Source organism: Antedon bifida, chromosome 2 (genome assembly GCF_963402885.1).
Source record: "Antedon bifida chromosome 2, ecAntBifi1.1, whole genome shotgun sequence".
NCBI lineage: Eukaryota > Metazoa > Echinodermata > Crinoidea > Comatulida > Antedonidae > Antedon > Antedon bifida.
Window position 1 is genome coordinate 5789344 of NC_136227.1, and position 22247 is coordinate 5811590.

Below are 22247 nucleotides of genomic sequence, written 5' to 3' on the forward strand. Positions count from 1 at the left end.
AAAAGCGTATGGAAATGAATTGTCAGACGTACTCTTCAATTGATATAACCAATTAATTTGCAACGTAATTTAGTTTAGTCTGTTTAAATTATAATCCTATAAATGACTTCTTTTGAGTGGACTGCCATTGGCGATTTATAGAGAAGCATTTCGATCGAGAGCTGCTCTGTATTTTATTGGCTTATCTCAAGTTATGACTTTCAAAGAATAAGATGACCATATGCTCATCCTAACATTATACTATAAAGCGGTACAATGTGTACACAGTAATACAATTTCTGTTTTAACAATATCATGTCAGCATCATTTAGGTCACGCGCACACGCGCATCCACGCACCTATTATACTGGTCATTCTGTATTAACTGTCGGTTCGTTTTATACTGTAATCGATATTCACCTTCAAAAGAAATCTGTGTTATTGACTTACACACAAATTAGTATGTCTCCTCTGAGAATACTAAAAATAAAACTTGATTGACCGCGGATGATTGCGGTGATTGTCGTCTATATTTATATGATTATTATGCCTAGGCACAGGTCTGCTAATTATGAGCTTGTGATTATAGGATCTAGTAGTATAGAGGATACCGTGTATTTATAATTTATCAATCATGACAAGTTTACACGGCGTACAAAAAGCTGTATCAGCATTTGAAAGCACGCACGCGCGTTTGATCGCACGCCTCATATTTATGAGCGTGTTGTGGTTTCAATGATTGCGAATTGAATTCCATTATTTCATTAATTCGTCTCGATTCATACAAATATTCACAACCAACACCACACTCACTTTTAGTACACTTATGTTTTGGGGATGGAGGTACAATAAAAGCATTAAAATGTACCGGTAATTGTTATACTCGAGGGATGTGGGTTGAAGCTACATGTGCCAAAGAAAGCACACCAAACAAAAATGAACTAGGCCTCATGAAATCATAATGTAAAACATGTTATTGGGTAGGGCTAGTCACACGTTGTTGTTGGACAAAGTCAAAACGACAAAACTGCCAAACAAATGTAGATCTGTATAATCTAGTATTGGTGCACATAAAACTGACTAAATAAATAAATAACGATAATAAAAGACTTACTGATGTGTATTCCTGGTAGTAAGTTCTTGTCTTCATTTATTTTATTTACAGCGTACACCATGGCGTATTTTTCCTGTAGGCCATTTAGGCTTGGTCGCCCGCAAGTGTTATTCTCGGCACGCGTCCTGATCGGAAATACTCCGCCTAGGACCACATTCCTATCGGGTTCCACGTGTGATCCTCCTGGTTTTGTTGTTGTTTCAAAACCAATAACAACATAGCAGTTGACAAAAACTATAACACTAAACCAAAACACAAACATCATTTAATCTTCAAAGCAGTCCAATTGAAATTCAAGTTCCGTATGAGGAGGATGCTTGGTCGATAGCACTACGACACCGTTGCAAAATAATCCTTCGTACCAGTTCGTCTGCTCTCAGTACGCGCGCGTCTTAAGTACGCTACTCAGTGGTACTACTACTACACGATGAAAACAAATACATCTGCTATCGTTGAGCTCCGTTAAAGATCTGTTATCGATTTCGCACGGAGCGTCTGTTGCTAGTATGCCAACACATATAAAAGGCTTCGATGACCTAAATGAAACAACAAACGTGCCTATAGTATTTCATTGATTACATAAAGATTGGTAGTATACACGTAAGACAAAAAGAGTGGTAGTATATTGGAAAACACTAAATAAACAATGTATATTATCATAATATGCAATATAAGAAATAATATTGACAACATTTTGTATACAAGCAAAACAAATGTAGTATTATATCATCGTTATCTTTTGTAATTATTATTTTGTACATTATCAGCGTTTTTTAATCCGAAAATACTCAAAATTGTTTGCGTGTATCAAACAATATAAATATACATTATTTCTTTCCAATCTGAGGTGATTTTGAATAAATTGAAAGATCTCAATAAATATTGAATTGAATTTACCTATTTTAATTAGACAACAAGGCTGTCATATCTGATTGAAAATTATGTTTAATTCTCAATAAACGTAGAGCTTGTTTATGTACCGTAATTGTGATCGTAAGACAATTTTGAATGATGTGATTAGCCAAGACAGCAGCATCGCATCGCCTGCCGGAAATGACCATTGGTAGCCTAAAGTTACATAGAAGCCTGTATGCTTAATGACATTAATCAGATAATAACATTAAATAGATTCTCCAAAGACTAAGGATATTATTAGACAAGCATTAAGAAGACTGATGATGCCAGCAAAACTCATTAAGAATTTACTTTTTTCTAAATGGCAAGATTGAATAAACAAATGGCTGTTTTGATCAGCACTGCGGGGAAAAAGCAACGATCACCTACGTAATGGACGAGTAAACTGTACATCTAACATCTTCCTACAACAACCCAGCGTAGAAGCGGCCGCGAAATTTCGCGGGAAACCAGCAACATTTATGAGCCAATTATATGGGCGATCAAACCCACGTGGCTCTTCTGGGTGGTACCATCAGATAGGGTTGGCTTGGAAATATCTTCCAACTCTAAATTAAAAAAAAAAAAGCTATTTTCTTCACTTTACCAGGGATCGCGATATGGTGATATATGTTTAAGAGGTTGTATGTGCGCATGCTGCGTATCATACCTGACACGCCATTTGTCGTTGGGTCTCAAGTATATACGGTAGACAATTCTAATTGTATCTCAGTGTGGTACTGCGACTGTTCAAGTAACCCTGTCATTTCATCAGTGACACCACTAGAGCCAGAGTGATGACACGTACGCGCGCGTGTTAAATCTCGACTCAAGATTGGATGAATAAATACGTCATTGAAAATACAAAAATTGAAAGAATACAAGACATTTGTTTGTTTACATTTCATCCATTTTATTCCATGACATTGGAAAATAGATCTCACTTCATAGTTTATTTACACGAAAAAATGTTACGTACAAAACGAAGATCATAACGCCCTCTGCGGCTAATTATGCACCATCCCAAAATGGCATCAAACATCAAATTAATAATACACATTTAGGCGCAAAAAATGTTCAATTACCATCATTAAGAAAATGAAGAAAAAGTGGTTTTCAGTTGACAAATTTGTGTTAAAATTTGTATAATAAAATATTGTACTATGTTCCTTAAAAAAGAGTTTAGAAAGTTTAGAACAAAATGGTGTCTGATGATAATTATCCATAACTATAAGTGAAAAATATGATTAAAAATGTCACATTGAAAAGTGATCAAAGCAACCAAGAAAAAATAACTAAATGAGAAATTGGAAAAAATACTAGTTTGTAAAAATTGATAAAAGACATTGTAAATAATTCAGTCATTGATCAAAACATAATAGTTACAACAAATACACTACACACATACACAAAATGGTTGTTAAAATATTATATTCTCAATCCATTACTAACATAGAGGTCGCTATGACATAATGAGACATGAACACACAACAAACAAACTAGTGACAGGTTCAATGCACTTTGGGATGGTCAGACGACGTCTAAATGTCACAAGTCACATGATCTCAGGGATAATAGTTTACAATATTTACATTTTTCTTCATATTGCCTACGTTCGTTTCTTACAATACACACTCACACACACCACAAAAACAATCAAAACATTATACACAATTAATAACAATAATTATAACAATAATAAGAGGATTTTACTAGTTTGCTTGGTTAAATAAAATAAAAAGATAAAACAATCTGAAAATATGTTAACATTTAGTTGATGTGTAATTAATAAAGAAAGGGTAAATGATTAGAATGAACTAAATATGTGTAAATGGGTAAAATAGGAATTTCTTGAAATAAATTAAGAAATCATCCACGCAGGATCTTAGGCTATTGGACGGATGCAAGAACTGTTCCATAACGCTATGTCTCATCCATTCCAAAAAACGTTTCCACCAAACAAAGAAACAGCTTACTAACGCGGCATCACTAATCAACTTATATATCACTATACAATCAAGGCTTTATTTATCTGAGCTTATATTTTTCTAAAAAAAAAAAAAAATTAGAAAAAAATCTCCAAACTACGACTTTATGTCTTTGTCCCTAACAAGTCAACACTTTTATAATTCTACCGAATTTTCAAATATCTACGTTATAGAAAAATAACTTTGTTTATAACACACATTTAATACCGTGAAGTATCGAAGAGACAAAATTGCAGATGGTTAAAATACACTCGGTGAAAGTCCAACACATGTGCAGAGTACAAACAACGCAATGTCTGAATCACGACACAAATCATCAAATAATTTACTCGAGGAAAGGCATCGATTAAATTTATAAATACCGCCCTCTTTCAGTTCATTTTATCCGTGAATCATGTATTTTGGAATGCATTGAGAACGACGACGGTCAATGTGTTTGTGTGCAGTTGATTTCACAATTCTTATTTATGTTTACGGTGAGGAAAATATTTTTTTCTCCGCATTCTGAAATGTTTGATCAAAGTTTTACGTTTGAAGTCTTAAGTTTCAGTTGGTAAACAACAACTTGAAAAAGCATCCAATAAATGCAAATTCAATCCTTGTTTCAATCACTTGGTCATATACGGATGTCTGTGTATAAATAGCCACAACTATGCTTGCTCCTTGTCTACCAAGCCTGAATTTAAATAATCCAGGTGGCAAAAAATGTTTCCCTAGCAAGTGCTTGTTTATAGTTGGCTATAAATCGTAAGGCTTTTTCCAGGTAGGCAAACTGATTATTGAATCCATGTGGCTCTTCCAGGTGGCCAATCCCTTTGGCTATTCCAGGTGGCCAATACATGTGGCTATTCCAGGTGGCCAATACATGTGGCTATTCCAGGTGGACAATACATGTGACTATTCCAGGTGGCCAATATATGCGGCTCTTCCAGGTGGCCAATACATGTTACTACTCCAGGTGGCCAATACATGTTACTATGTCAGGTGGCCAATACATTTGGCTATTCCAGGTGGCCAATGCATGTGCCCCATTACAGGTGCTAATCTCTTAATTCAACATCACAGTTAATCCTAAATTGTACAATAATCTTCTATTATTTATAATCTCTGATTTCTTGAGATATATCTCCTGTAGAACTGTATATACATCTTTGGATTAAAAATAAACTACTCTGTAGTCTTTAACATCAAATATCTTTTCAAATTAGTCTCTCAAATCTTCTACAATAAATTCTCTACAACGTCTCTATTTAGTATCACGTTGTTGCTATGACGATCATTAGATGAGCAAGATCTGCGATGTCCCGAAAGAAATCCGGTGCTACATGTGCTAGATGAACTTGCGTGAATTCACATGGTGGAAATATATGCACAACAAACGCAGGCTAAATAGAAAATAAAACAAATACTTTGTTAGAGAAGTACACCAAAACGTAGTAACAGTATTTATGATGATTTTCTGAATAGAGTAGAACCCTTTTTTGTGGCACGAAATAACTTTTGCATGAAAAAAATGGAAAATGTATGTTTTAAACCTACGACCAACTGCTAATTAGGAAAAAAGCCCAATTACAGCGATATTTTCTTGGGTACTAAAAGTATCCCTTTATGACTTGGATGGTGGAGATTATTTAATGAGTTGAAAGATTGACTGCTATATTAAATGAGGCAGACAGGGTTCTACTATATCCATAACCTTAGTCTGTCTGTCTATGGTGTGTCCATAAGGCCATTGACACCTGGGTTTCCACAGAAAATGGTACCATCTGGAATTTTCACTCATTAAAACAAAGTTGTGATAACATTTTCTAATTTACACCAACCTGATTAGATCCAGGGTGAGGCACATTAATAATTCCAGCGGCTTGTTTCTGTTGAAGATAGGTGATGAATCCGGTGTTGAGGGCGCCAGTCTGTGACATTACGTCCTGGTGATCTCTTCCGCAAGGCAAAGCAATCAGAATACAACATTCTGATTCAACCTGTAAGATATAGTAGTAGAAAATTAGTTTTACAATTTTATTCAATTTAATGTGGCGTGGAGGATCGCAGGATCTGGAGTTTGGGACACTACTTGCCTCTCTCTACCCAGGTGTACAAATGGGTACCTGGTAGCAGTCCATACGCGTTTGATCCAACGACCAGGGTAATGATGTGAAAGCTTTGAGCATTAGGTGCTGTATAAGATTGACTTTTATAATGTTAATTTTTTAGTCCTTATAAGTAATATTAGTTTATAAATCAGTTTTTAAGATTCTTGTCTCTAGACCGTGAGAACAGTAGATTTTATTCACATTCATTTTACCCTACCTTCATTCTTCTACCAACACCATCCAGCTGTGATTGCTCTAATCTCATCCTCTGAGCTACTCTCAACGGTGGCGATCCCTCCTCCATTGACATGGTCTGATTTAGTGCCTGACCAGCTACATCCATGTTACCGGATACATAGTGCATCTGGATAAATGCTGTCTCATTCTTTAAGGCTAAAACTCCTTGCCACATTATAGGGTATCTCTGCAAAACAAATGTAAGGAATAAGTTAGTATAAAACCACATTATTTTTTGGATAGAGGAAGCGATCCCTTGGCCTGACCAAAAAATAATTTTTTGATTTAGAAAGTTTAAAATTTTCACAACTTTTTTAAAAGGTTTGAAAAATTATGCTTTCCACAATTTATTTCAATTGGTTTCGGAATTTTTTATTTGTGTTTAAAAAAGGAAGTGTTATGTTCATGCCCTTAATAAAGCTCTGTCTACACTATCACACTCTATGTGACAACAAAATGTAATGTGCCCATATATGGACATGATGTTGTCATATCACTAACATATTTAGGCATATCACCACCATATTTGGGCACATCATAGTGTAGACAAAGCTTTACAGTGAGACTGGTAACTCGAACACATTTCAGTGATTTACTCCCACTGCTTGCATACAAACAGAGAAGAGTTTGAGGAGCTGGTTATCTGCTTAAAGCAATCATCGTTTCTACTGATTTTTTATACTACCATTGGGGTCAAACAGAAGGTCAACTCACCAAAATTATGTTTCCAAGATGATCTTGTTTTCTCTGCATAGGTGATGAAGCCGGCGGTGGTGGTATCCTGTTGTGAACTGGATGTGGACCAGTTGAGTCCATACCTGGTGGTGGAATCCTCCTAGCTTGTGAATGAGGATCGTTGGGATGTCCTTCACCGGGATGGTAACCAGCAGGCATCTTATACATGTCTGGAGTGTTCAACATAACTTGTTGTTCTGTGACTTTTGGTGTGCTCAGGTGTGGCTCTGTTATCACAGGCGGCATATGGTGTATCCTTGGTGAATATCCAATTCCACCAATTCTCGTTAGTGGCATGCCTGGCACGTTGATATGACCAGCTTTGTTGGTCGGATCATCATCCTTCTTTTCAGTCATTGAGACAGGTGGTGTGCCTCTTTTATGTGTTAACTGTGAATTCGGAGAAATTATTTTTGGTGAAAGTCCTGGAGAGGACACCGGTGGAATTGGCATTCGAGGTGATGGTATGTTTCCGACAGGAGATGAAAGTGGCAGATGTTCAACACCTGTGTATAATCGGTATGGGAAAATTCCAGGTGGTACCATTTGCTGTGGAAAACCAGGTGTCAATGGCCTTATGGACACAGCATCTGTCGGTGGAATATAGTATAGAGGTCCTCCAACTACATGAACGTTAGGATGTGGTGCTCTACCAGGCGGAGCCACTTGGTGAGGTTCTTTCCTTTCCTGAGATACATAGTCATTATTTGCTTGGATCACTCCATGGTGAGCTTCATTCTTTGCTCTTACATCCGATGCTGATGTTGACAATGCATAGCCAGGTACATACTGCATCTGTGATGTGACAACTTTAGTATTTTCTCGACCCTTAGTCGGATTTGCTGCTGAAGTTGTCAACATTAACCTCTCACGTAGAACACTAGCTGCAGCATAAGTTGTGGCTGTCACTGATGTTGGAACAGAAAATGATTGCAATTGAGCAGTCAAATTTGCCTGATGGGCAAGAGCTGAAACACTAACTTGAGGTCCAAGTCCTGTCTGGTATATTCGGGGTTGTTCGGTAACAAAACCCACTTTCTCTGCTGGTTCAACCACACCTGGTGCTGGACTTAAATGTGTTGGTTTGATAGTCTGCTGAGGGTGCTGGGGAACATGGACCTGTAGTGGTATTCCTAGTACTGGTGGTCTTGTTAAAGCAATTTGTGGTTGATGTTGCATGGTTTCTGCTTTTGTTGGCAATGAATCTTGCGTTTGTTGTTCCTGTTGCTGCTGCTGTTGTTGTTGTTGCTGCTGCTGCTGCAGGTGATGTAGTTGTTGCTGCATCAACTGCTGCTGTTGCTGCTGTTGTATCAGCTTTTGAGCAGTTTCATCTTTTTTACGTTGCCTGCCTCTAGTTTTCTTAGGTGGTGGCCCTTGCTGTGCTGGAGTCAAAGCGATATTTGTGCCCATTTCTTGAGACTTACTGTTTTGAAAACTGATGTTACCAGGTAAAACAGGACAAACCATTGCAGGTTGTGTTGGAACCTGAGTTACTATAGGTGCTGAAATCAGTTGAGCTGTGAGTAGGTTTTCCTGGGTGTTTGTTTTAGATGGGATAGTGACTTGTGGTGAAGGAACAGCTGAAGAAGTCAATTGAATTGTTGGAATTTGAGAAGTAATGGCTGGAGTTGGTCCTGGAACAAGTCCTTGTGACAGTGTTGTTGGAATTGTCGGTGCCATTGAAGCTGCAAGTGATGGGTTAAGTATATATGGTACAGCAGGATTAGAAACCATTGGTACTCGTGCTCCAGAAGGTAATGATGACAATTTCTTTCCACTATCAAAGGAAATTGCATTCTGGTTTGCTTCTCTCTGAAGCAACTTTGCTACTGTGTCAGGTTTTGGTGATGCAGGTAGAGGTTCAGATAATGGTTCAGCTAGTAGTTCATCCTTTGTCTTTAGATCTTTTCCTTTAAGAGAAGCACTACGACTTCTACTAGCACGCCCAGTTGGACGTCTTGTCGGTGTCTTGGGCTTGCGTGTTGCTTTGCTTGGAGAACTTTTCTCTTTTTCCTCAGCTGGACTTCCTTTAAACTCATAAGGATCATCTGGAACTTTGTTTTCAGAATTTACAGTTTCAGCTAGTTTTGGTTCAGAATCGATTGCGGCCTCTGTTTGTTTCTTTGAATTATTGTATTTTCCTTGCCTTCCTTTTCGTTGATAACTTGTGTCTTCTTCATTAAAATCATAAGGATCAATATTCCTCCTAGCAGAACTCCTAACATTTGGTTTAGTCTCTTTAACCTCTGTATCAATTGTTAAATTGTGGTCATGAGTATCTTGCAAAGAGGTATCTACCGCCACATGTTTGTTTTCTGTGGCTGGTTCAGCAGGAGGAGGAGGAAGAGGAAGACTGCCTGGTGTTGGTAGTGCATCAACACTGATTCCTGCAGGTGCTGCAACTATTGGGTTTTCAATAATAGCAATTGGTTTCTCTTGCATCAGTTCCATTATAGTAGGCTTTGATTTACTGCCTCTGCCACCTTTTCCACGAGTTCTCTTTTTTGGTTTTTCCTCAGGAACATCAACTTTGATTGGCACATCCACTGGTTCTGGTACTTCTTCCACAATAGGGGGTTCAACTCTTTCTGGCTTTGCTTCAATAGGTTGTTCAATTGGAATTATTTCTGATGCATCTTGTGTTTCACTTGGAGCTGTAAATGATGGTTCTTGGTAATCCATTTCAATCTCCATCCATTTCACTGCATCTAAGACCTCCTCTTTTGCTTCTTCTTTAGCAGCAAGTGTTTCATTCTCCTTAAGTTTTGAGTCAACCATACCAGAAGTGTCTACACTAGATGGTTCTGGAATTGTTTGAATCGAGTCTGGAAAATTTTCAATCAATCTTGTGGCTAATTCAACAGAGTTGACATCAGTAGAAATCGCACTAGATGATTCTGCTACAACATTATCTACATTTTCCTTTGTATTTGATTCTTCTTCAAACAAATTAGGCTGTTGGATTTCAAGAACAGCAGGTAGTTCCTCTTGACAAGGTTGTTCTGAAGCAGCTTCTACTGCTTTTTTCTCAGCTTGTGATTTCTTTGGCTTTCTCCCAGATTTAGACTTCTTTTTAGGTTTACTTTTACCTCTCACTGCATCCTCTCTAGCGGGCTCACTGTCAGTTTCATGAGCAGATTTAATCACTGGTTCTAATTCTGTAACACCAGTTTTTGTGTCTTGTGCTTCTATCGATTCAAAATTTGAATAAACATTGTTAGGTTCAGATTTTGGAGTTGTTTCTTCTACGATTGTGAGATCGCCGGTTTCTTTTAAGTCACATTCTGCATACAGACTACTATCTGGCAATTCAGGTTTCTCATCAGTTTCAATAAACAGTCGATCCTTATCATCAAAAGGTTTTTCATCTGATTGGAATAATTGCTCTTCTTCTTTTAATTCAATTCTTTCATCCTCTAATGGATCATGATGTTCTTCTTCTTGAATTATATGTTCGCCGTGAGGAAGATCTTCAGCAATGTTCAATTCATCATCAATTGAAAGTGGTTTTAAATCTTCTAATGATTCATCAATATCAAAATCTTTACATTCAGTTTCTTCTAATTTAAGCTTCTTCTTTTCTTTCTTCTTTTGTTTTTTCTTTTCTTTAACTGGTTGTTCTTCTACCTGCTGCTCCTCATCATCTTTCAATGGTTCAGGCTCAGACAGAGACACATTTGGAGTTTTGGGACACTCAATCTTATCAATTAGTTCCTCATCAATTTTTAAGTTTGATTCATTCTCATCATCAATAGACATAATCAAACAGTCTGAGTCTTCAAATTCATTTTCTTCTATATCATCACCGAAAAAGTCCCTTTTATTTGGAATTTCTTCAGCAATAGGCTCTTGCTCATTTAGTTCCTCTGGCTTACTCTCTTCAGTTGGTGTAGATTTCTTCTTCAACTTCTTTGATTTCTTTGAATGCTTGTTGTCAATTGGTTCGGTAATTATTTTGTCTTTCTTAGCTTTCTTTACCTTTTTCTTTGTTTTCTCTTTGTCCAATTTCTTACTTTTTAGATGGGTTTCATTTTCTGAAACACCTGTATCAATATCTGATAGATGATCATCAATAATTTCTGTAACTACTTTTTCTTTATCAGAATCATCTTTTACTTCTTTCTCTTCTAACTGTTGATGGACAACTGACTCTTTCTCTTGCTTTGATTTTTTCTTCTCATCTTTCTTTTTGCTTTCTTTTGCATCATCCTTATTTCTAAAAGTATTCTTAATTGGCTTTTCCGATGTCATTTCCAAATCTACCTTCTTCTTCTTTTGTGGTTCCTTTTTGTTATCCTTTTCTTGGATTTCTTTAGATTTTACACCCTTAGGTTTAACATCCAATAAGTATTCCTTGTCTTTTACTTGCTTCTTTTTTACTACTTTTGTCTTCTTTGGAGGAGGTTCCTGAACTGGTGGAATTTCTTCATCTGAATCTGATGAGTCATATATGACTGTTCTTCCTTCTCTCTTAGTTTTCGGAGTTAAAATGTCTCTAATTTCAGAGTCCGAATCACTATCATCTGAATCAGAATAGATGTCAGAAACCTGAAGAATCTTTTTCTTAACCTCTGGAACAGGTGGTTTCTTTTCCTTTGGTTTTATTACTTTATTGGTTGAGTTCTTTATTTTCTTGGATTTCAAATCATCCTTTATATTTCGTTCTTCTTTCACTTTACATTCAACTTTGACCTTTGTGTCTTCCTTCACCTTTGACTCTTGATGTTTTACTTTTCCTTCCTCTTTCTTAAATTCATCTTTTACTTTCCTATCTCCTGGTTTCTTTGATTTTCCACTTAAATGTTTTAATGCTTTTGTAAGCTTAACCTCCTCTTCAACCTTTTTCTTAACTGGTTTTGTTTCTTTTTCTAAATGTGGCTTTTCGTCAGGATCTTCTACTTTCTCTTTCTTTATCTTTTCCTTGATATCTTTCTTTTTTCCTTTAGATGGAACCAACTTGGTTTTATTGTCTTTTTCTTTTATCTCGGGTTTCTTAGCATCATCTTTCTTTTTATCTAATGAAACATTACTGAATTCTTTCTTTTCCTGCTTGGTAACATATTCTTTACTTCCATCCTTATTATGCTTTGTTACTTTAGTCTCTGTTTCAATTACTGATTTCTTTTCTTTCAGAGTTTTATTTGTGTTATTAGACTTATTATTAGATTCTTTAGTAACTGTACTAGATTTTCCAGTATCTTTAGCAGATTGTTTAATAGAATCTTTTGTCAATGTCTTTGAAGTGTCTTTATTTGAAACTGTTGTTTTTGTTCCCTCTTTAGCAGTAGAAACATTCTTGTTATTGTCTTTAACGTCTTTGATGTTAGTTGCTTTGTTGGACTCCTTTATGGATGGTTTAGATTCTTTAGAAAATTGTTTACTTGATAAATCTTTAGCAACTGTGTTTAATTTATCTTTTCCCGTAGTACTTAGTTTGCTTTGTTCTTTCATAGTAATGCTTGACTTGTCCTTATTCGTTTTTACACCAGATTTCTTCACACTTCCAATTGGTTTATCAATCTTACTGTCCGAATTGGTTATTTTATTTGACTTCTTCGCAACTGGTTTTCCAGTGGTGGATATTTTACTTTGGTTCTTCATTGACAGACTGGCTTTTGAATTAGAATTTGCAGCTTTTCCTATTGGACTCGGTGACCTTTTTCTTTTTAGAGACTGATCTTTTGGTTTCTTAACTGGTACTTCAGGCGGTGGATCAGTTTTGCTATCAGTGGATTTCGAGGAAACTGGACCAGATGGCAGAGAATAATCAGTTTTGTCTTTCTTAAGGATAGATTTCAATGGTATAGACTCTGGACTTGTTGTCACAACAGGCGGTGATTGAGCACTTTCATTGGGTAACTTGGCCATTGTTGTATCAGGCTTAATTTCCTTTGGAGATGGCAACTCATTCTCCTCTTTTCCTGGTAAAGATGGACCACTGATACAAGAAGTTGTAACTTCTTTCTTAATTTCTTCTTTCACCACATTTGGTATGTTACTTAAACTCTTCTTAAACACATCATCAGAAGGAGGTTCCTGTTTAATTTGTGGTGTCTCTATCTCTTTTGTTGGTTTCGGCGACACAGAATCAAAAGAAGTTGCTGATGGAGTTGGTTCGGCTGTTTCAGACTTCTGATTAGGAACAGCAGCAGATATTCTTACAAAATCTCTGTGATCTTTCAGTTGTGGTCTTTCCTCAACAGTATGAACCTTTACTGGTGTGTAAGGAGCAACTGGTTTTCCTGATAAGACATCAACAGTACTGTCTTCAGTTTGTGAGTCCGACAAAATCACTGGTTTTTCTTTAGGTTGAACCATGTTATAATTGTTGATAGTTCCTTTTAAAGGTCTCGGATCATGTAAATTGTTCGGTAGAGAGTCACGTTGTAAAGGCATACTGCTAGTGACAGAATAAACAGATGAAGTTAAGTTCGAAGAGGCATGTGGTAACAGCCCTTTAGGATTATAGGCCACATTCTGAGGATGGATTCGTCTTCCTAAAGGGTCTAAACCTGTATAAAACCCTGTCGGCGACTTCTCTCCTACCGGTAGAGAAGGTCTGCGATTAAATCTCTGTGTGCTATGTGCTAGTCGAGCTGAATCTTGATCAAAGATACTAATTCTGCGACCTCTAGCTTCTCCATCCTCTTTAACAGGTGTTGTCTCTATTGTGGATGTCTTTGCAATTTCTGTAGGTGTAGAATTTGTTACAGTTGTGGTAGACATTATTGAAATAGCTGTGGTAGTCGTCACAACTGACGTTGACACTTCAGTTGATGGTACAGCTGATTTCTTTCTAATTCGATAACCTTTCTCTGCCATCATCCTAGTAGACAATGGCTCCGTTTTGTTCTCACCAGACAATGATGGAACAGAAGTTCGTAAAGAATTCCGTAATGTAAAAGTGCTAAGTTTAGCTTCAAATGATGTTGGTTGCAAGAATGCATTGTCCATTGTTTTGTCCTGAACATCAGGAATTCTTGAGAAGCCAAACTTAGCATGGGCTGAATGCATTGAATCAGTCAGACCAGTAATTGACAAAGGAGAGCATATGCTCTCTTTTTGTGATGTGTGACTTGTATTACGGTGGAATTCTGTTGCAAACTGATGAGTTCGTCTCATTTGGTCCCTCTGAATATCTTGTGAAGACACTGCAGGAAGTATTAAAGGTTCATCATGAACAGGTGTAACACGTCCTTGTAAATTTGCCATATTGCTATCATTAATTCCTTTATCATAGTTCAATCCTGTTGACATTTCAGAATCTGTTTCAACAGGTTTCATATGTGCAGTAACATTGCTGACTGGTTCATTTCCTGGCCTATGACCTTTGTCTGCCAATGCTTGCTGGGAATTTTGGTCTGCAATTGGACTAATAGGTGTAAGAGCAGTTGGTGACTCAATTTCTGGTACAGTTACACTCAATGGGATGGTAGTTCCCTTTGGTGTAAGTTGAATTTCACGCCGAACTGGCAACCTTTGTTCCCTGGGTTCTAATCTAGGATCAACCGGTCTACCATTGTCTGATTTTACAACATCAACTTTTACAGATACTGGTATATCAGTGGGTTTAGATTCAGGTTCTTCATCTTCACTGCTCCGACGTGGTCGATAACTCCTTTTGTGAAAACTCTCCTCATTAGGCTGGTAAAATGCATTATCAGATATTCTACGAGGCTTTTTCTTCATATGCTCTACAGGTGAGAGTCGTATCAATGTCCAAACAATATCATCCACAGTATTATTATCCTTAAGAGGGTCAGAGTTAGTTTGTTCCGTGTTAACAGATAACTTGTTTTCTGAGCTTCCGTCGTCTTTATTTTGTTGTTGCCGTAATTGTTCCATTTGTTTTCGGTAACTCAGACTATTGTCAATGGCCGGTTTATTGTGATCTGGAATGTTGCTCGATTTCAACGAAATCTTTCGAGTTGATGATCGAGATTGATCAAACAAGTCCCTTTTGATGAAGTGTTCGTCATCAGAACAGGGGCATTCAGGATCACTGCCACTCCCGTTACTTTCACCAAATTCTAACAAATGTGTTAACATTACTTTCTCTTCAAAAGGAAACTTTGTAATCTTTGAATGTTTTTCTCTCGGAGATTTACTTTCCGTTTTTGATGATTTATAATGTTTGTCAACATGTTTTAACTTTTCATCAATAAGAATGTTTCTTTGTTTCATGATGTTATTATCCTCTTTCACAATGTCAATGTCTTCAAGTCCCATTTCAACTGGATCCACATCATCCGTTCGTAAACTCCTCATGAATTTATTCACAAGTTCCTTTTTATTTGGTTTCTCTGATAAAATTTCCTCACGTTTTGTATTTTGTAGACGATATTTCTCCGTTACCAATCTCTTATCGTAGAGAACGGACTTAATTTTAATTGGAATGTTATGATCCCCAGAAGTTGGTCTGTTAACTGCTGATTTCGCTATGTTCATGCTAATAATATTAGTCCTTAATGCATTTTCATTGTCTTTAAATGTTTTTTCCTCAACAATTCGATCCGAATGATTCACTAAACGATTAATCCGCGTATCATCCTTTTTTAGCAGTTCGGTATCATTGTTTTTATCTGAATCAAGTTTTCGACGTTTCAACTGATTTTCATTGTCCAATTTCTTCAGTGACCTGTCAGAATCGTAACCACCCTCATTTAATAAACTACTTTCTATCGAATCGTTCTTTAACATTTCTTGTACACGCTTAGATCGAATTTCTTCATATTCCTTTCTTTTCATATTTGCTCGCACAGTTTCCTCAATAGCATCTTTTAATCTACCCGTTCGTAATTTTTCAGGTTTCAAGTCTTTAGAGTATTTAGAATCCAACACAGATTGCAGTCCGCTCTTTTTACGATATTTATCATTAAAAATTGAGTCCTCAAAATCTTTATCTTTCTTCCGGTATTTTCCACGTTTTGAAATATCACTATCCGAATCAATAACTGATCGTTCAATACTATCCAATTGATATTTCTTTTTATTGATTATGCTTCCAATTGGAGAAAGAGATCTGCTTCTTGATTTTCGTTGAACAGAAACTGTACTACGTGGTGCACGTTTTGAATCGCTATAATCAGGTGAATTGCTTCGGCTACAATAGTCTTGTAGACTATTATCAGAAGAATGTAAATCCCGAGAGTCTACACTAACACTTCTTCGTTTACGACTTCTATCAAATGATCTGTAAGAACGAAAGAAAGATCTGAATGTAAGGACTTTATATTCTACAGAAGCAATCGAGAAGAAGAAATATTATCACTCTATAAACCATATTTTATGTTTTAACTTCCTTTAAATTTTGGATAATTATATCTAGATTTTATGAGGATTTGGAATTTCAAAGTATGTAACATATTTTAACATTATTTTGAACAGATCAAATTTGAAAAAGATGAAATACATTTTTACTGAATGGATGTTATTATAAAGTTTATGAAATTCATTCAAAGGGTTTCTTGAAAATATACATTTCAGAGATTTTATTTTATTGACTTTCTAGATGTGATCTCATCATTTTGTGGCAACACCTCACAAATATGTTTTGACCTTACCTATCTTTAGATGACCTCTTTGGCGTGCCATCCTTGTACTGTTGTTCGTGTCTTTCACGCTGGTGATGCCCGTAATCCCTGAGTTCTTTCTCATACGAGTCATCCGGGTCATAACTACCACTTCCTGAATTGTAATCATCGTGAAAACTCCCCTGTTTGTTGAAGAAGGTACCAGCTGATGATCCAGTACCATTTCCATTGCCACTTCCGGTGTAGGTCGTTGAGAAGTGAGCACCTTCTTCCAAAGATCCACTTCTTGAATTACTTCCGAAGTAACTGTTTGACCGACTTCCTCGTCGACCCTCAAACTGACCAGACGTGCTGCCGCTTCCACGAAATTCACTATAAAAGTAATATCTCTGTTTTTAGATAACTTAATAATCATGTAATAATCATTCAACTCCATTGTACTTTAAACTTAAGAAACTGTTTTATCATTGAAGAATATGTGTGAAATGTATGCGAACGGTGTTATGTCTAGCGATGTTAAATAAAGTATCGTGTCTTCTGACAGCAACAGCCATCCCATATATTGTAGTTTATTGAAAAATGACGCAGCACTGCACTAATGTATACCATTGCTATTTTTTTTTTCTGAATAAAATTATGTTCTGTAAAATAATCAAATTTGTACCTTGTTGTTTCCCGGTTCAAGAATCTTGTGTAGGAACCAGTAGGTGATGTCTCTCGACTTCTATCGGTAAAAGTTGGAACCGTACGCTGGATTTGGTCGTAGAAGAGTTCCTGACATTCTCTACTTGCAAAATCCACCTAAACAAGATTCAGAAACATTAATGTATAGATACTGTAAAAGCAATAATTAAAGATAAAATTATATACAAACTATTTTCTCCAGCTAACGGTGGTGTAAAGATATTATTATCTTAGGATATTTTATGTATCATTTTTTGTGTGTAAAGCGCTTAGAAACATTGTATTAGGTGCTATATAAGACTACCATTATTATTATAGTCTGAAAAATAATTTACACAAAAGCATCAAATGAGTGAAATGATAGTTGTGTAACATTAGTAATAAAAAATGATAATTTTAGGACTAAAAAAAATGATAATAACACATTGACAACATGTTAACAAATGGAATCGGTTTCTTTTTTTGCTATTATGTAGATTTACAGTATGTACATTAAGTCAGATATTAAGAAATTAATGGATGAAAATCAAACTACAAGCATACCTTTAATTTTCTTCCAGATATATGTAAGCGACCACTCTTCACGTCAACGACAGCTTTCTGAGCACAGTCCATGTTGTGAAAGTGGACCAAAGCTTTGGGAAACGCCTTCTCAAATGTAACACGAGACACAGAGCCAAACCGGTTGTTGAAAAGTTTATAAAGAAAACTTTCGCTTGTATTATGAGGTAAGTTGTCTAACCAAACACAATTCGTTGCCATGCTCTTTCCAAACCCAAGCTGTAATGTAAAGGTGTAATGTTTATCAAATACGGTTTAGTCTACTATTGAAAACATTATTTTAAATGCTCTGTCTATACTATCAAACTAGTTTGACAAAAAAGGTGTGATGTACCCAAATATGGTAGTGATATGCCTAAATATGGTAGTAATATGACATCATCATTTCCATATATGGGCACATCACATTTTTTTTGGTCACATAAAGTTTGATAGTGTAGCCAGAGCTTTAGACGAAATACGTTGTATCCAACTCAGCTCCTGTAATTTGGTGGCATCTCTATACCAATGGTGAGATGTAGGAGAGATGGATGTTGTTGTACGAGACATTAGTCAAACTGTGCTTTGAGACAGTATTATAAATATGCAAATATATCTAGATGCAATACAGGCTGCATTTGGCAAATGGCGATCATTCAGATACAACACACGTTTAAGCAGGTGAAAAGTCTTTAATAACCGTTTGACTGGGTGGACGATTTAGAGAGTATAAAAAATGACCAACAATTTATTTTGTATTTCATGTTAGTTATGCTATTCTAAAGGTTGAAAGAAATTTGAAAAAAATTAACACACTACAGATTTGAGAGAAGATGGTATAGCCAACAACAAGGAGTATGATTACTAAACAAGACTGTTTCCAAATGGTTTCAATATGTCCCTACCTTCACTTTGTTTTTCCCAACAAACTCGCCATCCATGTTCTTTCTTGCTTTCACAACACTGTCGATATCGGAGAATTGAAGAAATGCAAATGGTTGGGCACCGTGAGGCTTTTTAATCTCGATTTCCTATTAGATAAAGATTAAAAATAAGTGTGACATTTAGAAATAACCATAACATTACCAGACAATTATGTATACAATTACAAAGCCCGGAGATTGCCGGCAGACATAAAAATAGAACAATCGTCATCTTTTTTTATTTGTTCAATGATTCCACTTACAAGAATATCCCCATACTTTTGGAACGCCTCTGCGAGTTCATCACGTGATACCGTCCTATCTAAATTGCCAATGAAAAGTGTCCGCGTTGCTCGTGGGTGGTACTCGTCCATCTCCTTCTCATAGTAACGAATATCGCTCTCATCTACACCAACATCTTTAAGAAAGAAAAGGGAATTAATTACAGTCTTTGCAGTAAGAGATAGGACATTTTTATAACAAAGGGTTAGTGTTATTCAAAAGCTCTGCAATTTCTTTCTGGCTGTTTTACTTTATCTTTAAACTTAGCTTTGTGCTTATTTTATTTGTATTTCCAGCCAATGATACCCACAGCATTGTCATTTTCCCAGTAATTTTGATTGATAAATATAATATTATCTGTTTTGTTTACTCTTTAATCTTTAATGCAATTATTTAGTAAGCTTTTTTTGGGTAATCACACATTGCTTATTGCAGTGATTGACTCATCATAAATTTAAACAAACTAAAATCACATGTTACTGCAATAAAACTAAAACATTAACTGCAATAGAATCATTTTTACATGATCCCTAAAAAATACAAAAGTGAATATGTAAAAAAAAATCAAAATTAATGTTGTTCTGTACAGTGTGGTATTTAAAATTGTGTTTACAATTTTCAAGGAAAGTTAAGCTATATAATATGCAAAGGTTACAAGATACCTCCGGGGTTGAAATTCACATTGTTTATTTGCAAAATTTATAATGTTGTAATCCCCACTTATTTTTCGACAGCAGAGAAGTGGAACGAGAATTGTGGTGCTATACTAGCCTTTTTTGTAATAAAAGGTTTGTATATTGTAACAGAAATTTAACAACAGATTTAGATTTTTATGATTCAGGCACATGGTTCTTCAAAGATATTCATGTTATCATACAGCACTACATTATTAATTTTATAGTCAATTTAGCCTTTATAAATCTCACTCTTTCTAAAGCTCTGTTTACACTATCAAACTTATGTGACAAAAAAATGTGATGTGTCCATATATGGACATGGTGATGTCATATCACTACCATATTTGGGCATATCACTACCATATTTGGGCATATCACTACCATATTTGGGCACTTTTTTTGTTGACTAGTTTGATAGTGTAGACAGAGCTTAAGGCCAGACTAGAAAGACTTCAGAATCAGTGCAGTAGATCTTACCTGGACCATCCCATGCATTTAACCGCATTTCTGATCCAAAGAATAGTTTTCCTTTTGAGGTCTGCATTGCCTTTTCCATGTCTTCAGATCTTGATAAATCAAAAACAAACAATATGGTTATTTTTATTTTTTTCACAGGCTGGTCCCGTGGTTGGTGTGGGTTCATAGGCTGGTCCCGTGGTTGGTGTGGGTTCATAGACTGGTCCTGCGGCTGGTGTGGGCTATTAGAAGGCCAACCCAACATAGTTCCCAATGTCCAACTTGGGCAATAATTGAAAAAGACATATTGTCGTCCTAAAACATTTTTTTTTTCAATTTTTGTGAAATAATTAGTGAATAACTTTATTAAAACTGCAAAATGGCCTATTTAATAAAGTCGGATTTTATTATTCTTCATTTTTTATGTTTTTGGGGGACATTACTGTATACTGTATCTTTAAACTTTCAGTTGACCATATCCATACATTTACCAAATTACCTATTATCAGAGTTCACAACAATTATGAAAATAGTTTGTTTATGAATTCACTCTTCTCAAGAAAATTTAAAATTATCTAGAATGTGTTGCCTGTTGTCAGTGGGTAAATTTGAGACAACTTCTGTATCTGATCCACAGATCAAATTATCTCATTATCTGGGAGATCTTTTTTCCTCTGCAACCAATCTTAATTCAATCATCATTTGAAAAAAAAAAAGAAATGATGGAAAGAAAATGAAAATACCTTTTGAAGAACACAATGCCAAACCTATCGTCTGCACTGCCCTGCACTGTGACCGCTGTAACTTGACCAAACTTTTTAAATTCATGAAATAATCCATCTTTAATACTTGTATCTAAAAAAATAAATAACATAGATTCAGTTTCCATTTTTCATACCTAGATTATTAATATTAATCATTCATTTTATGACATATTTTATAAAAAGTGTCAAAAACCAATTAAAGTATTTTTTCCAATTGAAAAGTTATAGCAACTGTGAAGATGCAAATTCATTATTTATGGAAATAATAATTATTAAAAAGTTTATTTGAAATTCTGCAACTTCGAGCAAATGATTAACATAACTCATTGAAAATGTTATTTTTCAATTTCAACAATTCTTTCATTCAGTGGTACTTAACATTTTACCGTTTGAATAATTAGATTTGCTCTTTTTTATTTAAAAAAACACAAAAAAAAGTTATAAGGATAACATTTTCATGTCTTTTTAAATAGAAAACAAAAGTTTAGGAAAGTACAGCCAGCAACAAAGAACGTTCAAGTCTTATCTCATCAGCAATGGCATCAAATTATTAAGATCAGTTTCTTTGATGAATTAATGCATACCTCGATTCACCATCATAAATATCTTTTGCTTTGCTAAAACTCTGTCTACAAACTAGTTTGACAAAAAGTGTGATGTGCCCATATATGTTAGTGATATACCCAATATAAAAATGATATGACATCATCATGTCTATTTATATGGGCACATGGTCAAACAGTAAAATCACATTTATTTTGTCACATAAAGTTTGATAGTGTAGACAGAGCTTTAGTTTTTTCAAACATTTCCGTTTTGTAGAGCTCAAAGCCCTCTAGGCCCAAAGAACACAATTTTGTGGTTTTGAGGTCAATAGACTACATCTAGGCTGACCTTATCCTATTGCTAGTTGCTTAGATTTCTCTTTTGTACAACTTAGTCACTTCCTGTTGTACTTCCCTCTTTGATTATCAAATGTTTAGCTTGCAGACTGTAACAGTCACAGCATTTTACAGATTTCTAAATTCAAATGTCTTTTCTGTTTAAAAACATGTTTTGTTGAATAATACTATTAAAGCTATGGCTTTTAAACGAATGGAAATTTGAGTTGTATGGTAACTAATGGTTAAATAATGTTTGACTGACTATATTCAAATGAGATTCAGCACAGTTTAGGAGGATGAAGAATTCTACATTTATCAAAATGTACAACAATTCTATTCACTAAAACTAAAGCTCTGTCAACACTATCAAACTTTGTGACAAAAAAACATAATGACATGATATCATACCATTACCATATTTAGGCATATTACTACCATATTTGAGAACATCACACTTTTTTGTC

General features: G+C 35.5%; 2 protein-coding genes across 2 annotated transcripts in view; both read right to left on the minus strand.

Annotated features, from left to right (window-relative positions):
• The window catches only part of LOC144835969 (metabotropic glutamate receptor-like), a 32952-nt gene extending 31403 nt beyond the window's left edge, over positions 1–1549 (minus strand). The window contains exon 1 of the mRNA XM_078691114.1: positions 1094–1549. Within this exon, the coding sequence (XP_078547240.1) occupies positions 1094–1358 (265 nt within the window). The 5' untranslated portion in view covers positions 1359–1549. The remainder of the gene's footprint in view (positions 1–1093) is intronic.
• Positions 1550–2875: 1326 nt separating this feature from the next.
• The window catches only part of LOC144835961 (uncharacterized), a 59060-nt gene continuing 39688 nt past the window's right edge, over positions 2876–22247 (minus strand). Inside the window, exons 4-14 of the mRNA XM_078691100.1 lie at positions 20879–20990; positions 20157–20245; positions 18984–19138; positions 18703–18828; positions 17801–18037; positions 17238–17374; positions 16604–16945; positions 7020–16233; positions 6286–6492; positions 5799–5957; positions 2876–5360 (exon numbers count right to left, since the gene is read on the minus strand). Coding sequence (XP_078547226.1) covers positions 5232–5360; positions 5799–5957; positions 6286–6492; positions 7020–16233; positions 16604–16945; positions 17238–17374; positions 17801–18037; positions 18703–18828; positions 18984–19138; positions 20157–20245; positions 20879–20990 — 10907 coding nt within the window. The 3' untranslated portion in view covers positions 2876–5231. The remainder of the gene's footprint in view (positions 5361–5798; positions 5958–6285; positions 6493–7019; positions 16234–16603; positions 16946–17237; positions 17375–17800; positions 18038–18702; positions 18829–18983; positions 19139–20156; positions 20246–20878; positions 20991–22247) is intronic.